Source organism: Actinia tenebrosa, unplaced genomic scaffold (genome assembly GCF_029948245.1).
Source record: "Actinia tenebrosa isolate PJP-AT-01 unplaced genomic scaffold, QUT_ActTen_1.0 PGA_scaffold4__44_contigs__length_22323623, whole genome shotgun sequence".
NCBI classification, from domain to species: domain Eukaryota; kingdom Metazoa; phylum Cnidaria; class Anthozoa; order Actiniaria; family Actiniidae; genus Actinia; species Actinia tenebrosa.
Genome location: NW_028292581.1, coordinates 6,731,788 through 6,750,502, shown reverse-complemented (window position 1 = coordinate 6,750,502; position 18,715 = coordinate 6,731,788). Strand labels below are relative to the sequence as shown.

At 36.3% G+C, this 18,715-nt stretch overlaps 1 protein-coding gene across 1 annotated transcript; it reads left to right on the top strand.

Annotated features, from left to right (window-relative positions):
• Window positions 1-4,889: 4,889 nt before the first annotated feature.
• Window positions 4,890-16,897, top strand: LOC116288101 (hematopoietically-expressed homeobox protein Hhex). The gene is made up of 3 exons (XM_031694839.2): window positions 4,890-5,219; window positions 14,180-14,320; window positions 14,743-16,897. Exons 1-3 carry the CDS (start codon window positions 4,997-4,999, stop codon window positions 15,066-15,068), a joined length of 690 nt encoding a protein of 229 aa, XP_031550699.2. The 5' UTR covers window positions 4,890-4,996; the 3' UTR covers window positions 15,069-16,897.
• Window positions 16,898-18,715: the final 1,818 nt, after the last annotated feature.

Sequence of the window (18,715 nt, the reverse complement as noted above, 5' to 3'; positions counted from 1 at the left end):
ATCTACAGAAAAAGAGAAGGTGGAAAAAGAATAACATGCTATAAAGTAATCTTGACTTTTGATCAGTATTAATGCGAAATAACCTTTTGTTGGGTTTATCAAGAGGAAACAAATATCCCTTGCTTTTCATCGAGAAAATAAACCTTGATTGTGTTGCGAGTCCTTTCGCTTTTATCGAATTAGCTTATCATTGTGTAAACTACTGGATGGAATGTTATTTGACGTCATAGCCTTGACTCAAACTCCGAGTCTGACATATCTACATCTTACAAAAATATCTCACAGCATAATAGAATTTAAAATGAATCTTTATAGATTATGTATGCATGGGTGTTTGCTTATGCGTCATAGTATTATGGCCAACTATTCAAGTTACTCAAGTAAGGAGCTTTATGTAGATGTATTTCTACGATTACTCTCCCAGGCTTTAATGGATTCTGACATATTTGAGTGATATGTGGCCATAAACTCTTCACTGTTGGCTGCGTGCTATCTGAATTTCAAGCGCCAGCTTTGTTTAGATTTGTTGACCTGACTCAAGCTGGTGGAGGAACAAGTTACAAGCATTGTGTTTGTGCCGTGTAGCTTGTTGTTGGAGCAACAGATCACTTGCAGCATTTTTTTATGAATGTAACTCATTGTCTGTGACAAAGAAATGAATAAAATGATCCTATTAAAAATGAAGTCTGTTTTTGATAATAAGTACTTTTGTATTTTGTTTAAAACTACTTTGGGAATTGGGGCGACGTGGAGTCGATAGGTGGTCCAAAAACTGGACAATTTAGTATACAAGACTCTATTTACAGGTGAGCAGTTTGAGCTCAGTCCAAAGTGAATAACAAAAAACTATGAATTGTAGAGTTTAATATCCATGTTGAATGATAAAACTAATAAACCAAACATTACTGCAGGATTTTATGAATTGATACAGTTGGCTAAAGTACGGACAACGTCAGTGCAAGAAGTAGGGCTGGGACAACAAATGGCCCGGCAAAGTCGTTACCCCTAACACTGCAAAGCCGACATTAAAAAGAATCTGTCTGACAATGCCAACTTCTATTGCTTTAATTCCCCTCCTTTCCCCCCCTACATTCGTCATCATGGCTAGTCACCGGACACTCCTCAGACATGTCAATACCAACCTTTATTCCCTTATCGAGCAATCGCTTTTATTCAACACTTCCGTTTTCTATCTTGTCACAAGATCCATCGAATATGTCTTACCTCCCTGAGCCACCCTATGTGTTTTTTCTGCGGTCGGAGGAAAGGAAGTGGTTGAAGTATCTTCCTTTTCTTTCTTGACTTCACAGCACGTGGCAGAGTGGACCTGATCGAGTTCTTGTCAAAAACAGAAAAGAATTTGCAGTTGGTCGTAAGCTCCAAAAGATGTGGATGGTGTAACCTGAGTGGCTGTCGAGGAACGTCAGTTTTTATACTGAATTGATGTTATCTAGTGTTTTCACTTGCTGTTAGTGCTATCTGATTCTGCTTAGAATCATTAGTAACTTTAGTAATTGACTTTTAACGAGTGGAAGAAGTAGAACGAATCTAATTTGATAGTGTACATTGTTGCACTCGTTTTTAAAGATGGTCTGAGAGAAGGAAAATTGAAGGACAAAAGAACCAATTAAGAACAAAAAGAAGAAGATAATATGCCATTCAACTCACACCTGATCACGTTTGTCAGTCACTCATTAGTGCCTTGCATTCGTACTTTGTTTGTGTGTTTATCCATTGATCGTACTGATCCCACGCACAGAATTCATTCTAACTCCACTCTGACGTGTTCCCACGATGTCACATCACATACAACAAAATGTGACTTGGGCTCCGTTTCTTGCTGAGTATCGATTGCCGATTTTCGTTTTTCTTTTGTTAAAACTAAATGTTTTACTTTTTTGTCGCTGTCCAACATTGTGGAAGTTCTGTTTATCGTTTTGCCAACGATTAGAAAGTATTCAGAACTGAACACTTTAAACCTCGTTTGGCCTCGTTTAGTATATCTATATTTACTTGCAAGTATTCTTATAAAACACACAACGAAAAGAAAAGAAAAGTTGAAAAAGCTAACTTTATGGAACGAAAATTGATATAGTACAAACAGTGTACATTTATTACAGCATTGATGTTTTCCATTTTATTCTTTATCGAAGTAATAACTCTAGAGGCAGATTTTAAATAAAAAGAAACTAGACAAACCTTGACAGATAGTGAGACTAAGCCTTGAAAATAAATCAAAGAAATCTATATAGTTGTGTCGTAAAGAGTGACTCAGCTTTATCTCTCTACTGTGTTCAACTCTTCCTCGTTTTTTTGATTTATTTTCAATTATTTCTATGACAGTATATCAAACTTGATGACCATTGTGGTATCAAATTTCCTTTAAAAGAGAGTCAACGCCAACTTTGATCAACACTTCAAACATTTTACGAGTTCAGTATTTTTTAACCTAGTAGCCCTTACTCTTATGTCCATTATTGTAAATAGCCATCTAATAACCACAAGTACTGAAATAGCTGATGATTAAATGTAAAGAGCAATGTTGATGGAGGAGTAGAACCTTGATATCTTCGGTATTTTCAATTCAGTTCGACCGCTATGGCTTAAAACACAAATTTTCTTTGAACTCGATGAGAATGAAAAGGTTTGTGTATTTTTTCGTTGTTCTTTCTGTTTGCCTAAGTACTGTATGGATAATGCTCCGCCTCTCATTGCCATAGTTGTGGATCCAAGTCGTTCAATTCCCTGGATCTGCCCCATTCAGTGCTTCTTGGTTCTTCTTTTGCTTCGAGGATTTATCTCCGGGCTCCCCTGTTTTCCTCCCTATGCCCAAAAACAAAAACAAAAACAAAGCAAAAAACAAACAAAAAATATCTAAATTCCAATTCGATCTGGCCTCAAAAGCCCTTAACACGAGCTTCTGGTTTGGGAGAGATTGAGCAATCACTCCCTACACTCTTCGACGCTGAAATATAAAAAGAGGGGGTTTTGTGCAGTCCTGTAAATCAATTGTCAGTCGTGGTCCTTTTTCTTTATTCAGTTGCTATTTGGTGTATAGAGAGAATGTTTAAGGGTATTAGTGTCTGAACGACATTGCCTTGTTTTATCAGTTGTACTTTTTACAATAATTATCCCAACTTAAATAAATAATTAACAATATATTCCTAAGTGCTTTTTATATCCTGTCAAAAATGTTCTGAAAAGACCGTTTAACGACAATGTGTTTCTCGGTACTCTATTGTGGAAAATTAAGAAGTTTGTTACCAAAGGCTTCACTTTGCTTTGGTCGGTTCGCGCCCAAATACTTGCGGGCTTGCTGGGCGGGAGCGACTTTGAAAGTACGACTCAAGCAAACAGGATTACAAACGTTTTAGCGGGAGAATGAAACGGTTTTCCAAGTATTTGGATATCCTGATAATAATCTTAAATAAATTCACATAGAACAATAGCTAGACTATATCTCGACTCAGTCTTGTCTTTTGATAATATCATTAGTCTCCGTCACTTGATCACTTTCTTACAGTCGCCCTAATACATCGAACTATAAAACGTCCAAGTTGTCTGTCTTGGGGAGTTTGACTCATTTTCCCTCATAAATAGATACACAAATATAATCCATTTAGGAGCGAAAGTGACATTGTTATTACCCCAGGTGTGATGTGTGATCGCATAACGACAGAATCGTCAAGCATTTTGACGGATAAAGCCGATTATTGCAGATAATCTTTGGCCTGGCCTCACATCTATATCTAGCGATCGAGTGAGAAATCTGTACACTCCGAGCTACGTTCTTCTAGTCATAACACTAGAAACATTCAAGCTCATGTTAATTAATTGCTGCTTCAAGGTTTAATTGTTCTAAAATAACCACTTAGGACTTGAGAGCGTGTTCACGTTTATCCCACTACCGATACACCAATACTATACGTGGCTTAGAAGTCTCGTAAGTGAGTGCTTGGATTGAATCAGAAGTAGCTTGATTCAAGTGATCGTATAAATGGGATTTAAGCTATAGCTTTGTTGTCTCAACAGCAGGAATCACAATAAAAAAGGCTTTTATTTTGACTATGTTTTCAGGGTTCTTGAAAACAGATACACTATAAAAGTCTGCCATTATCCACGCGTGCTTTTGTCAGCGTGCGTCCGATAAGGAACTACAGAACCTTCTAATGCGAAATTAAACGACTTATCGAGTCATCTATAAGTAAAAACAGGCGAGTAATGAGTTAATTAACCAGCCGTAGCGTAAATACTGTTGTTCTCGTTAATCATCACAGTGAAACATGACTCGACTTCTCCAAATAGCTGCTAATTGTAAACTTTGTTTAAAGTACCACCCATGACATCCCTCACACCAACCTAGAAACAACATTAAAAAACACGCTAAAAAAACCTCCATGGAAAACACTTCATGGAACTTTTGCTAAAATACATGTACATAAAGGACGGGGGTTGTTTTTATTTTCGTACACTATATAGAGAGGAAGGAAGTAGATTTATTCACGATTTTGCCACCCTCGTTGTACGCCTCTATTATTAACTAGCCGTTTCCTATGTTTGATAATCCAATTTTCGGATTACATCCCTTGTTATTCCGAATCACTAGACATTATTGGTCTCTAATCCGCCTCAGCAACGAGCACGCCAATTTAGCAGAGGATTACGACAAGCTATAACACTAAACTCCTTCTTGATTACAAACGATATCCATCTAACCTAGGTCAGGCTTTTTTGGAGAAGCAAGATCTTGTTTTAAAGGATATTGCATATATCAGTAATAAGTATATGTCTGCCCATCAATATGATCTAAATCAACAAATCGTCATCAATGGCATATACCCTGACAATCAACATTGCCCTGTCACTCTCACCTCACCTGGAGGCTTTGAATTGAGCAGCGGCAGTTGAAGGGCCTTCTTTTGTTCTCAGTCCCATACATAACTTCCCGCATAACGAGAAGCGATTTCAGCGTGCTCTGATCGTCCTGGCCAAGAACATGACCGCAAGAGAAAACAGCGCGCAAGAAAGACGTGTTTCTTCGTTCCGTATAGACGATATTCTAGCCACACCGTCTGAGTCGCGGCGGACCGAGACACAACATGCTGCCGATGCAGACCCTACTTCTTCCAGTGATTCACTCGCACAGTTAAGCTTTGGCGTTGACCAACTTCTCGCGAGTAGTCGAGAACCAGAATCAAGAAATCAGCTCCCGTGTTATGGTAAGGTTTAATTGCCCAGAATTGAATGTAGCGGCCATTTTGTGTTCAGTTATTTGGCACATCAAAAGAATTTGTTATATTATTATATTTGATTGCTAAGTGTGATGTATTATAGATATCAGCCATAAGATACGCGATAACATTGCTAAGGCTTACTCATTTAGAGCAACAATAGAAAAAAATCGATCGTTAATGCCATGACCTCGTTCAGTTCTCATACAAGCAAATGATTGCCGCGAAACTGGACAAAATACATGAACCTCTGATACTAAATGACTAGCTGAAGCATCGGAGCAACATCCAACCGTGTACATGTTTTATGTACAGCAGGAAGAATTGACCTAATTCTTCAAACACATTAATAATGTAGAATCATCTTACATAATTTATCAATTCCTACATAGAAGCAAACAGCTAGAATCGATATAGTTTATAGGAGGGTTCCATTTTCCTACGAGTTTGATAAGATAAAACTTCTCGGTCTTTGATGTTGTCTTTTGTATAAAATGACCAGGTTCAAAATACCATAGCCACTCGCTGCCAAACCTAATACAGTCACTCAGATCTTAAAGATGATAGAATTAGAGATATCTATCTATGAATCGGAGGTCCTTGGTAGTAATAAACGCTTGGGTGAACGTGAGAAGCAGGCAACATTGTTTTTACAACGCTGTGTTATCCTTACTAAAGAATAGAAGGCGGGCTGTTTGTGACAACATGTCGACGTCTCATTACTTTTATTGATCCTCATAACTTCTCCCTTAAGAAAAGAATTCGTCTATTTTTACGATGGGAACTATTTTGAACCCGATTCTGACCATTTCACTGTCTTTCCTTTCTCGTTGATCAGAGATGATGGTCGAGTATGCATAAAGAAGACGTCTTGTACAACAAACAGTATGTCTACTCTTAGTATTGTATCCGAAAAGAACCATCGGAAGTCAAGGCTTCGCTGTATAATACCAGTGAAGTGCTTTAAAACAGCAAATCCAATATGGTTCTTTTTACAAGGCATTTTTAGGTGAACGCGTTTCCCCATTAGCCTCGCTTGTTGTCGCTAAAATGACCTTATCTTGGGTGTTCTTTGTCAACTAATAAAGATCCTACTAATTCAATTAGAAAGTGTTATTCCCTACAACAAACTCAACATACAGCTGTAAGTGCTAAACTAAAGATCCTTTGCTTGGACTGATCTCTCGTATCTTTGGATAAAAGTACAGCAATGAATCAGGATTAAAAGCAATGTGAATTGAACTCAAGGCCTTGTTCATTTGATGCACTCTTGCAGCACATTATTAAAGGTGTAGTTTGATCATTTGAGTATCCAAGGCACCCTCACGCTTCACGTCCAAATAGAACTCTTAAAATCTGTTACCTTTCATTTACCAACAACGATAGCTTTCAGAAACTCTAGTTTTTACAAAAATCTGAAACTTTGAGAATTTTTTCAAGGATCGTGTGAAACAAAAATTTGAGACTTTTTTCAAGAGTCGAGCCGCGCTAAAAGAAATTTACAATTTGATCAATAGACCATTTAGTGTTTTAAAAATCAGTCAATCTTGGACTCAACGCAAGATCAGAGGAAAAAATCGAAAGAGGAGGTTTGATTTTGTTAGTGAGTCTCTTGCTATCCCATCTTCGAGGATGAGAATTCACAAATTAAGAAGTTTTAGTGAATTGTTGTGTGTCCCCCGCCCATGGTCCGTGGCTGTAACGTTGCAAGAAGTAGCCATTCGACCACAGTGTTTCACGCTGGGTACACGATGGACTCATACCTATTTATTTCAGCTCATTCAAACAGAACAAGAAAAAAAGAAGGAATAAAAACTAGAATTTGCAAATCAAATTTTTGTCACTACAATATTATTCCTATTCATATTTTCCCCAGAGATAAAATCCTTAATGATGTCCTATTTGCTTTATATTATATCCCAGTATAATAGTGTGTGAGTGTGTGTTAGTCATGTCTGTTAAAGGCTGGTCGGCTGCTCTTTGTCCAAAAGCACACAACAAGAATTTTTTCTAGTTGGAGAAAATAATTCCAAAAACAACTTGTATCCATTTGTCTGTGTTGACTCTTTCTTTGTTTAGTTTCTAAAAAAAAATAATTTCTTAAAACATGTTATTTTAATGGTTGGAGTCCAGCAAGCAGGTGTAGTTTGGTTCATCGTTTTTAACTCCAGAGGGATTTTTTCCATGATTCGTAGTTGAGATTCATGGCACCTAATGAATAAAAAATCCCCTGAGTCCTCCCTACCTGAAATAACTATTCAACATCTTTGTTTCTTCTACTTTTACATCTTAGTATTAATAGCCCCAAAATGACTGAGAATGACTTGTTCTAAGAATATAAAAGTAATAAATATTACCATGCAAACTTTGGCTACAGCACCCACTAGTGGTCCAATCGTTTTATAACTTCTTGGTGTAACTTGTCTTCATCTTCCATTACAGGTATAAACACACATATAAACATATAAATATATTTGTTTTATTTTTAACACCTTTTAATACCAATAATATACTGAACATGAACCATAACAAAATGATGTTTTATTGGATAGGACCGCGTATATAGCATTCATAGATCACTTTAATAGACCTTTGAAATCTCGATATTCCAACTAACTGCCGTAGGATTATTGTGGTGCAGTCAGTACATATTTGATAACTAACATTGCTTTTTAAATCAAAAAGTCGGAAAGCTAAAGGCCACGAGAAAAAAAAAAAAAAAAAAAAAAGCCGAGAATTTCTTTAACGGCGTTGGTTGTATACTTTGTTTTTGAAGAAGAAACGACATTTTTTTCACTAAGCAAAAGTACAGGGCAAAACATCACCCCTTAAACTCCACTTTGAAATATTTTGCGTTCAAAAAGTTTATTACTTTGATAATTTAAAAATAAGACGCTACGATTGGAAGAGAAAAAGAACAGTTCACGTAGGTTCTATTAAGGTGAATACTGGATGACTGAATACCTTATAAATTGTATTTTATACGATCTTTAGTTAGTTATGCTTATAATAATGCTTCACGAGGTTTTTCCAACCCTTTGCCGGTCATAAAATGCGTCTAGCAATGATCTAGTAACCATTGTTTTTGCTTTTTAACAAGAATTTTCTCGTAAACTCTCGAGACTTTCATTTGCACCACGAGTATATTGTATAATAACATTTCAGCATGCTTATTTTGGGCAAAAATTGTCCATGGTTTCTCGGATTCGGAACCATGAAAAACAGGAAAAGTTTAGATGTGAGGGCGATAATTACTATGCGTTGCTCTTATGTCTCTTATAATAGACTATTTACGAGAGAACCAACACACCCATTAACCGTTATTTCACTTTATTGCTCAATTTATGTACATTACATGTATATAGATATATATATAGACATATAACGTACTGATGATATACAATATAACAGAAGCTTCATTGAGTACGATTACAGCTGATTTACATCAGAGAAATATGAAAGCAACTAGCAAGATGATTTTTAGTTATATCGATAGGTTTTTCCAAGGCCTTTTGTTGCTCCATTTTCTTGGAGCTGATCTAAAGAAAGCATTAAATTGACTGTCAGTTTATTTTAAGGACAAAATGGTGTGTAACAGGGTGTAGTGTTTTCGCATTTCCGTCGTTATTAGCAGCCCATCTAAAACATTCAAAAAATTGTTTTGATTTAAAAATATATGAAGGCATAATCCATCTTTTAGAAGCTAAGTGAATCTTAGAGATAAGGGGGATAATGATAGTAATAGAGCTATGATAGTTTGGAGACTACGTTTCCGGAGTTTCATCAATTGTTTTAGAGAAAATTATCCCTTGGGTGAGAATGACTTCAAAAACGCTGAACTAATTGTTGATGTGAATTGTTGATGGGATTAGGAATATCCTTTTTTGTTGAATTAATCAATAAACACGGGCCATTGATGATTACTTGGGTAACTTTAATTGATGTCAATTGAACAATGAAAACTGTTGTTCCTGTGCAGAAAGGGTTCCTTCCAATCCTTCGAAACAACGATACAATGTATTTGTTGTACAAACTTTGTAGATAAGAACTTTGGACTCGGACGCTCACACACAATGCTAATTAAGGACTTGAAGAATTAGAAAAGCAAAGAAACCTATGCATTTAAAATTGTCAAGGAGGGGTAATTGTTGAAACCCGGTAAATTTTTGAAGAGCGACGAAAAGCCTTTATTCCTCTTTGGATAGATTTTCAAGGATGTGGCAATAAGATAAACGCATTGGCCAGACATCAGAGGCGTTCAGCCAACAGAACGACGGCAGATGACACTAAGCTACGCTTTTTCTCCCATTAGCGGCTAAATGAGCCCTAGTTTACACAAATATGTCGTTAGACATCTGAAAGCCACCTTCGTGGTTGGTGGATGGCGATGGATTACAAAGCCATATTGACGCATTTTCGCTCTCAATAGCTTTCAATGGAATTTGTTCAAAAGCTTAATGCTTCAGATAATGGCTCTTGAATGCTCTGGATTTTTGCTGTGACACTTTCAAGTGGTTTGTAAGGCTTTTGGTTCCTAAATTTGACGAGTATTATGTTTCAAACTCAATTCAAAGTTCCTTGAGCTGTCACGTTTCAAAACCCAATGCATTTGATTAAGCCACGATATTAACCTATTCTTCTTCAATACTCAAGTTGATGAACTCATCGTCAAGATGAAACGGAATTTGTCCAATTCTAGATTGTGGGTCATTAAAGAAACCAAGCATACCCCCTTGAATTCAAAGTAGCCTGCCTTAAATATACATAGAAAGACAAAAACGCGGCTTGTACACAATAGCACGGTACAGAAGGGAGTGCATTTTCTATGTTTGCACTGATGGTTTATGCATTGCGATAAAGAGTAGACATGCAATCAACTTTCATCACGATCCCTAGAGAACATCTGAAATGTTCAACATTACACAATTCCTTTTAATAAAAAAACGGTGCAGAGTCCCAGTCAATCATGTCTGAATTTATTCCACAGTTTTTTTCATATGTCAGGGAGTTGTCAACCTTAAACTATGTTAAATTAACTGCGATTCACTTTATAGGATTAATGAACAATGGTTGGACACGACCACCCATCGTGCTTATCTGCGAGAGCACTGATCATGATTACAGCTTATCTCTTTTATAAAAAGCTTTTGTGCTATAGATAAACTTTATCTTTTTGGGGTAATGGTTTTATTTTGCCATAACAACAACCTCGATGACTCTGAGATCAAGGCTTTTAGGACTTGTTTTTCTTGTACAGAGTAGCCTGCTTTGTTGTTTGATTTGAGAGAGAATTAATCAAGCAGTGGTTATTGATATAACTCATCTTCAGATTACGATTAACAAGTGCTTGTCTTGAACTCCCTCTTCTTCGAAGTCTTTTATTCCTCGAGAATATGAGCGATTACAGATTCGTGGTGTTTAATTTCTTTTAATTAAAAAAAAAAAAAAAAAAAAAAAACTTTTGATGAAAGTGTGTTTTATCGAAGTAAATTAAGAAGTGTAGAGGAAGATTTTGAACAAATTGGCACGAAACTTTATTCGAAAAAATCAATCGGATCCAAACAATCAAGATAGCTCAGCAACTCATGATGAAAATGATTAAAGAAAATTAAAGATATTTATAGCAAGTAAATGATATTGCTGAAATAAATAATGCATAAGATTGCCTCCCATTGCACGCAATATTCTTACTTAATTGTTTAAGATTCGTCTGACAGGGTAGTATCAACCTTATTTATCTATCTATTTATTTACTTATTTATTTGCTCATTGCTTTGTTGATTCATTAGTTTTAGACTGAGATATCGTGGTGATGGATAGTTTCATTAGTGGATGAGATATCAATGGAAATGAACGAAAGGGAGAGATAGATGGGAGAAAAGTGGTAAAGGATGCATGGGATAAGCAACAGAAGGATAACATTTTTCTACGATTACAGCATGTTGCAAAAAAGAAAGAAAGAAGCTAGAAGGAAAGGAAGAAAGGAAGAATGAGAAATAGAAAAAGAAAACTCAAATCTCCGTAAACTATCAACAATTTTAAATGGTTTATGCTTTAGAGGAAAATAAAACGAAAACTAGAAACATAACAAAAATGTTGTTTCAAGGGAGCGCATAAGAGAAAGCTGGAATAAGAAAACCAAGTGAAGATTCGCTTTTTCCGCCCAAAACATATAGCTATAGTTGCCTTTCGTAGGCTTCAGTTTCACTTTTATTATTATTATTTATATATTATGGTTTTATAATGCCAATAAAACACTTCATTTTTTAGCTTGGATGGGCCAGGTTTCCAAATACATTAACTTTACAAGAAGGACAAATAAACAAGGAGAGCATGAACACCAGTTCTAGACATAATACAGTTTTAGACGAAAAAGAGCAGTGACCGCCACGACACTTGCGAGGGGTAAAAAAACGCCTTCTCATTTAGATGAAGCAATTCATGATGAATCCATGCGTTTGAAATTCATTGAACAGGAATGAACGATAAAAACAGATATGTTTTCTTCTTATCAACTTATAAAGTCAATTAATATTGGTATGCAGACGTTTGTCGCAGAGGAGTCTGTCAGCACTCTTTGGTACTTCATAGATTTGTGAAACTGATTATGAAATAAAACTACTACTATGAATTTGACCACGAGAAAGCTAACGTTTAAAACGTTTGAAAATCACAATATTTTCTCTTTCAAAAAACCTTCAGTTCCATCATATGACTGCAATTGTAAAACATGGTGACTTCGGAATTCGTAAAAATATCAAAAGTGTCGTAGCCGTAAATAACTGGGGAAACATAACAGAAATAGGAAATTCTAAAGACCGTTTGTTTTAACGCTTTCCATGTTTCAATGTTTGAATGTAAAACAAATAATTCCTAGAAGTGTTTTTTTTCCCGGTGCTGTTTGTTCGTACGCAGGTGAAATAATAAAAACCTTTTAAACCAGTCTACAAACTAAGAGAGCATCTTTACTCAGAAGAAAACACGATTTTTTAACAAGTTTCCTCTATTCTCCAGAGTTTTTTCGTTTTCCCCCTTAAAGCACTTCAATTTCCTCGTTTTTATAATTTAGTTTTTAAGTAAGTAATTATATACTGTGTTTTTTAGTGGTGAAGATGTAATGTAAGCTAAAACTTACGTCAATGCCATCCTGGCCCAACTAGAATCAGTCGAGTAAATGGGTGTAAAAACGGGCCTCGTGTTTTTTTGTTTTTTTTCAATCATTTTCTGTCCACTTTGTTGTCCTCGTCATCTTACACACCCTCCCCCTTCCTCATAGAACATGACGAACTTGAATACTAAGATATCAAGTTTATAAGCCAAATTCAATTGAACCCTTAACTGCATTATTGAAGAAAAGATGCGTTGAATCTCCAAGTTTATCGAATATTAATAAAGCAGCCTACTTCAAATTGAATTGAATCGAAAACGCTAAGTTAACATGGTTGCATTGTTATTAAATTATTGAAGAAGAAATGCGTTGAATCTTCAAGTTTATCGAATATTAAAACTGTAGACTTGACAAAAAAACCGCATGAAAATTGAAAGTATCTTTCTAAACCTCGTGCTGCTATTTATAGGTCGTTGAGCAGGGTATAAGGATAGCCAGGAGCTAGCCAATGACGAACACAGAAACCATTCTAGTGTCATCCTTAGTTACTTCAGTACTAGACACTTTTCAATGATCTGTGCGTTTGATTTGTTTGGAAAAGTTTCTTGGATAAAGTCTTGCTTTTTCATTTCATTTGTGAGTCAAATTTTCACAAGGGAAAGCAGTATTTTCTTTCTTTTAAATGATTTTCTATTCCTTTATATACAGGGTTAGGAATGACCCTAAATACTCAAACAACAAATCCAAAAAATAAACACCAATGCGTAGCGTAGATAATCAAAATAAAAACTCAAAGAAGGATTGAAAAATCTTACATTGTTTTTCTTTAGCTCAAGTTAACACCACCATTATTTTCGAGAGGGAACAATAAATCGGCTATTTTAAATATGATTGAGTCTGTAATATGTAACAAAATTTTACAGGCACCCAAAAACTCTGAATCTGTTCTTGAGTTTTGGCGACCTTCAATTGGTGATTCAAACCATATAAAACATAGAAGAATAACTGCAATTCTATTATCAAAAAACGTAAGCCTAAACGAGTAAAATAAAACGGCCAAGAATAAGTCGTATAACTTGTTATAAGCTTTCATTTCTGAGCTAATATCAGAGGTAACACGATAGTATGTTTTTGTCGAATCTTCATGATGTTTGCACTTAACACATCTGACAAGCTCTACTGCAGACACCTGCGTGTACTGACGATGGCAACCTGCTCTTATGACGTTTTGAACACTACTCGAGAGAGAGATAGTTAATTTAAATTTGTTCAATGAGCCCACAGGGAAAGATAACAATAACAGTCATCATAATTCCAAATATAGTTGTTTGGATTTTCTCCTTCATTTTGGAAATTTGAAGGAAGGTTTTTGTAAAACTAAATTTTTCAAATTTTGGTTCAAAAATTCAACATGCATTGGAAAATTGAAAGAAAAATAAATGATTGTTTACTAGGAAAAAAAAAAACCCCGGGCTTTTGAAATTCGTAAAACGGAAAATAATTACCATAGCTAGAAAGAGCATGTTAAAATCATTGAAACTTAAGTTCGAAGGACAAACAAGTTCAAAACTCGCGAAGATATGATTTTTTGAAAAGTGGTGTATCTTGTGAATGTATACAGGAATATTCTGGATAAAGTAGAGGCTAAGTCTGAACAACATCCAACAACATCCAACAAGTCCCAACAACACGCAACATGGTGTTCAAACGCTCTCAAATATTGGGCCAAACAATGTTGGATGTTGTTGGCCAACGATGTTACGTGCGTTTGCACAGGCCTTGAGCAACAGCAAAGTGTTGGATGAAAATATAAATATGTAATACATATTTCTTCCTGCAGGGCCATGTGATCACTACCCTTCGACATACTGGAGTCCAACCTTATACACTACAAACGCGTATGGCTGTAGTCCATTGTCTGGATGTGAGACATGTTATAACCACGCCTCCTACCCTTATTTGGCAACAGTAGGATATGCAGGTTAGTGGGGAAACTAATGAATTTAAATGGCTTTATGAAAGTACTGTCATCCTTTAAAACAACGACGTGGTTAATAGTATATGGCATGTAAGTCTTTTTCTTTGGTCTGAGTTACGTCTGTCCGGTTGTTTGGCGAACTACAAACGTGCCAAACATGGCTACACAAGCTAGAGTGCAAACCATATCCGTTAAATAGTACTAACTTATTAGTACAAATAGCACCAATGGAACAATTGAAAACAATAGAAATAGATGTGTTCAGGGCTATATAGTTTTTGTGTTATTTCACGGTTATATGACTTGCACCTTAGTCGTAAATTGTCACCCTCAAATTTCCTTTTTCGAAATCAAAAGCTGCCTTCGAAGCCAAACAGTTCTATTTTTGCTTGAAGTTTGACACATTTCTTGTTTTATCTCACCAGGCATATACGAGTATGACAGAGCAGGGCTCGGTAAAGTTCACATCGCCAGCCCAGTTCTTTCCAACCAAAATAAATCGCGCAAACCAAGAAGACCCTGGACTCGAGCGGTGTTTTCTAATCTTCAACGCAAGGGCCTCGAAAAACGCTTTCAAATTCAGAAATATTTAACGAAAGCCGACCGCCATCAATTAGCATCAATGTTGGGACTGAGTGACAATCAGGTAAAAGTTTGGTTTCAAAATAGGCGAATGAAATGGAGACAAGAAGCGAGAGAAACGGTGACAGGAACAGATGTCAAGACAGATAGTAATTCAACTGTATTATAGATTGTTATACTCATGCCAACTTATTCTACCTCTTATTCGACTACCTCATCATCCATTTTCATAAAAAGAACAGGCCTAAGTCATGTGTATTACTAACGTACATGTGACGTCATAGCCGCCATGTTGGATGGATGTAAATGAGAACTTTGTTGTGGGATGCTTTTTTATATCATCCATCATGGCGGCCATGTTGTCCGTTGTTTCATTCTCTTGAGGATGATCGAACCTTGCACCTTAAGACAGCCGCCATGTTTGATGGATAAACGGGTATATCCAACACGGAGGCCATATGCTTTGCCATTTCATTCTCTCGTGACTCTTGCGCCCAAAGAAGGTTATGGTGTCAAGATAACACGGCTAATCACGTGACTAACTATAAATAGCCTAATTTATGAGTATTATAAAAAGTAGCTTATAAACTTAGACGGCGATATGACTGTTGACTGGTCATGATGGTCATGCCTGAACAACTGCACTGTACGCAACCTATCCATTGTTTCTCATTGAATGTATTGTATAGCCAGATATTCTGTAAATATTTCATGCATGTAGGGATCCAGAATGGAGTTATATTATTACCCTTCTTTTAAAATGCCTGGGGGAATCAGCCCGCCTGTAAAGAGGTATTTTTTTACAGGAACGATGCCTCTGATCCTCTCCCCCGCATTTGAACACAGGTGATATTTTGATACCAACCGCAACCCTCGGACTGAACCAAAATTACAATCAAAAATTTCAAAGAAAATTTGAAAAAAAACTCTGGATCCCATATACAGTTGATACGAAAGAGATTATATCTCAGAAAGTATTCTCATATGTGAACTCTTGTTTCAAATAGTCCGCGTTTTCAAATTGGGCGTGGCGTTTTTCCATTGCAGACTTCATGCGTGGTAAAACGTTCCTTAAATAATGCAACTTTTAAAGAAAAATAAAGAGTTATACTAAAGGGAATGACACGTTGCCTGGAATGGAAAAACATTACGCGTTATATTTAAACTAAAGCTCGATGTTTTAGTAAAAGTCACAGAAACCTTTAGTAAGTGGGTATATGTAGGACTAAAAGAGACTATTTCTAAAGTCAGAGACCATTTATTTTTCAAAGGAAGGATTAATTGTGGAAAGAAAGGGATAAAACAAATATATATATATATATGGTCTATGTGATTGGTTAGTTAATGAGAGGCAAAAATCAAACGGGGAAGCCCTTTGAGTGTTTTATGATTACTGCTATGTTTTGTGTGCCTGTCCATTTATTCTGGGTGTTGTCCCAATGCGAATACTTGTATTCTTGTTAAAACATTTTATTGCAAAGTTAAACGATAAAAGTAGACGGTGTCCCAGAACGTCCCATTTCAGACCATTCATGATTAGGGAATTAGCGTGAAAAGAGTTTTAAAACATTCCTTGCCCAACACTCGTGAAAATTTAAAAATCAGATAACTGGTCAGCAGGACAAGAAGTTTATTGCGCATGTGGTATTAGTTTACGCAGTCAATAACGGGGGAGGGTAGCCATGATTGGCCAATCAACCTCAAGTAATTCTTTCTTCTGCCTTTCAATGTTGCGAGCATTTCTCCCCCTCTCATTTTTCTCTACCCCACCCCCGCAAGAGCAATTGCGCATATAAGGTACTGGAATGGCAATCTTCTGGTCTGGTACGGGGCAACACTCAACATATTTGTTCAGTTCTATTTACTGCCTCACTGTAAATTAAAGTCAAAAGCTAATAATGGTCAAAGATTCCATATTGAAAAAATATACATGTCAATATACCAAAGAAATATATATAGTGTTTAAGAGAAACAAGTAGATAGAAAAAATAAATAAAAGGGAAGAAAATATAACTTTGTTCTTGATGAAATAGTTTGAAATACATTCGTCCCTCACCCCGACCTTACCCTTCTCCTCGTCATTTCTTTATGTACATCACATGTTATGGTATTTCAGAGGTTGACCGAGAAAACTAGGTATTCACTGTTATAAAAAGTTGTTTTTAAAGTGTTTAATTGCACATCATTTGGTGCTCACTTTACGACGCAGTGTGCAGTAATGTGATGTTATGTGAATATGATGTGATGTGATGTGGTGTGAATGTGAAGTGAATGTGATGTGATGTGATGTGAGTGTGATGTGATGTGATGTAATGTGGTGTGAATGTAAAGTGAATGTGATGTGATGTGAGTGTGATGTGATGTAATGTGGTGTGATGTGATGTGTGTGATGTGATGTAATGTGGTGTGATGTTAGTGTGATGTGAGTGTGATGTGAGTGTGATGTGATGTAATGTGATGTAATGTGATGTGATGTGAATGTGATGTGAATGTGATGTGATGTGATGTGAATGTGAATGTGAATGTGATGTGATGTGAATGTGATGTGAATGTGATGTGAATGTGATGTGATGTGATGTGATGTGATGTGATGTGAATGTGATGTGATGTGATGTGAATGTGATGTGATGTGATGTGATGTGAATGTAATGTGAGGTGATGTGATGTGATGTGACTATGTGCATGTAATGCAACAAAAGCGCTAATTCTTATGATGGCAGAGTATGATGTACATGTACAGCCAACTTTCACCCGATGCAATATCAAGCATGCACGGTGCGCAAGCCACGTGGTATTCACATTTATGACGTATTATATTGCCACAATACTGACGTTAATATAACTTTATGACGTGATATATATATATATATATATATATGTACATCTGGCGTGCTTATGTAATTATGTGCTGTGTCCACAATGCGCAACATTACTCGACCAATGCAAGATAGCTGCTACTTCACTTGATGGTGTAGCATGATATATATGCACTTGTGACGTGTGCGTATGCAATTCAATGGTAGTATGCTCAGTGCGCAACATTACTCGACCAATGCAAGATAGCTGCTACTTCACTTGATAGTGTAGCATGATATATATGCACTGGTGACGTGTGCGTATGCAATTCGATGATAGTATGCACCAACGCGCAACAATATTCGACGAACTGCAAGACAGCCACTACTTCTATGCATATTTAAACCCAGCATCCATGATTCGTTGGTATGGACGGGTAGCCTGTGGTCTTCAGATCTCTTTCATATTTATAAAAATATATGACCAGCGTGGAAGACAATACAAAATGAAAGGAGTTCAAGCACTGTCGATTGAACCATTGTAAGCAGCTTAGTATCATATGTATTTATTTATTTATTGTGCCTAGGCTTTGTACTCCAAGCGTCATATGGGACTGTGAACAGGTATGCTTGTGCGCATTCCATGGGATGTGCTCACGGTTGACATCTCACAAAAGTCATGGGTCATTCTCTTGAGAATAAGAGTTTGTTTGAGTTGTATCATATGTCATGGGATGCGCAAAAATTAACCAAAGAAACGATACACAAGAGAAGCAAGTCTAAAATGGAAACCCATCATTACATCCAAGCTAAAATAGATATAATATGTGATATCTTTGGCTGCACTTTCTCTTAAGTTTAAGTATTAATTAATCCAGATTCAAATCCTAATATGATAATCTCACGTATGTATGCCTTGCACATACTGTAGCGTTTCCTATTATAAACTTCAAATGCTATGGAGTGCTTACAAAGTTAACGCGTGAGCGCAATGCATTATGGTATTGGATAGTAAGGAATG

Excerpts from the sequence above, each read along its gene's own strand:
- LOC116288101 (XM_031694839.2), top strand. The coding sequence starts at position 4,997 with ATGACCGCAAGAGAAAACAGCGCGCAAGAAAGACGTGTTTCTTCGTTC. Across the intron at positions 5,220-14,179 it reads AAATCAGCTCCCGTGTTATG|GGCCATGTGATCACTACCCT; the intron begins GTAAGGTTTAAT and ends TTCTTCCTGCAG. Across the intron at positions 14,321-14,742 it reads GGCAACAGTAGGATATGCAG|GCATATACGAGTATGACAGA; the intron begins GTTAGTGGGGAA and ends TTATCTCACCAG.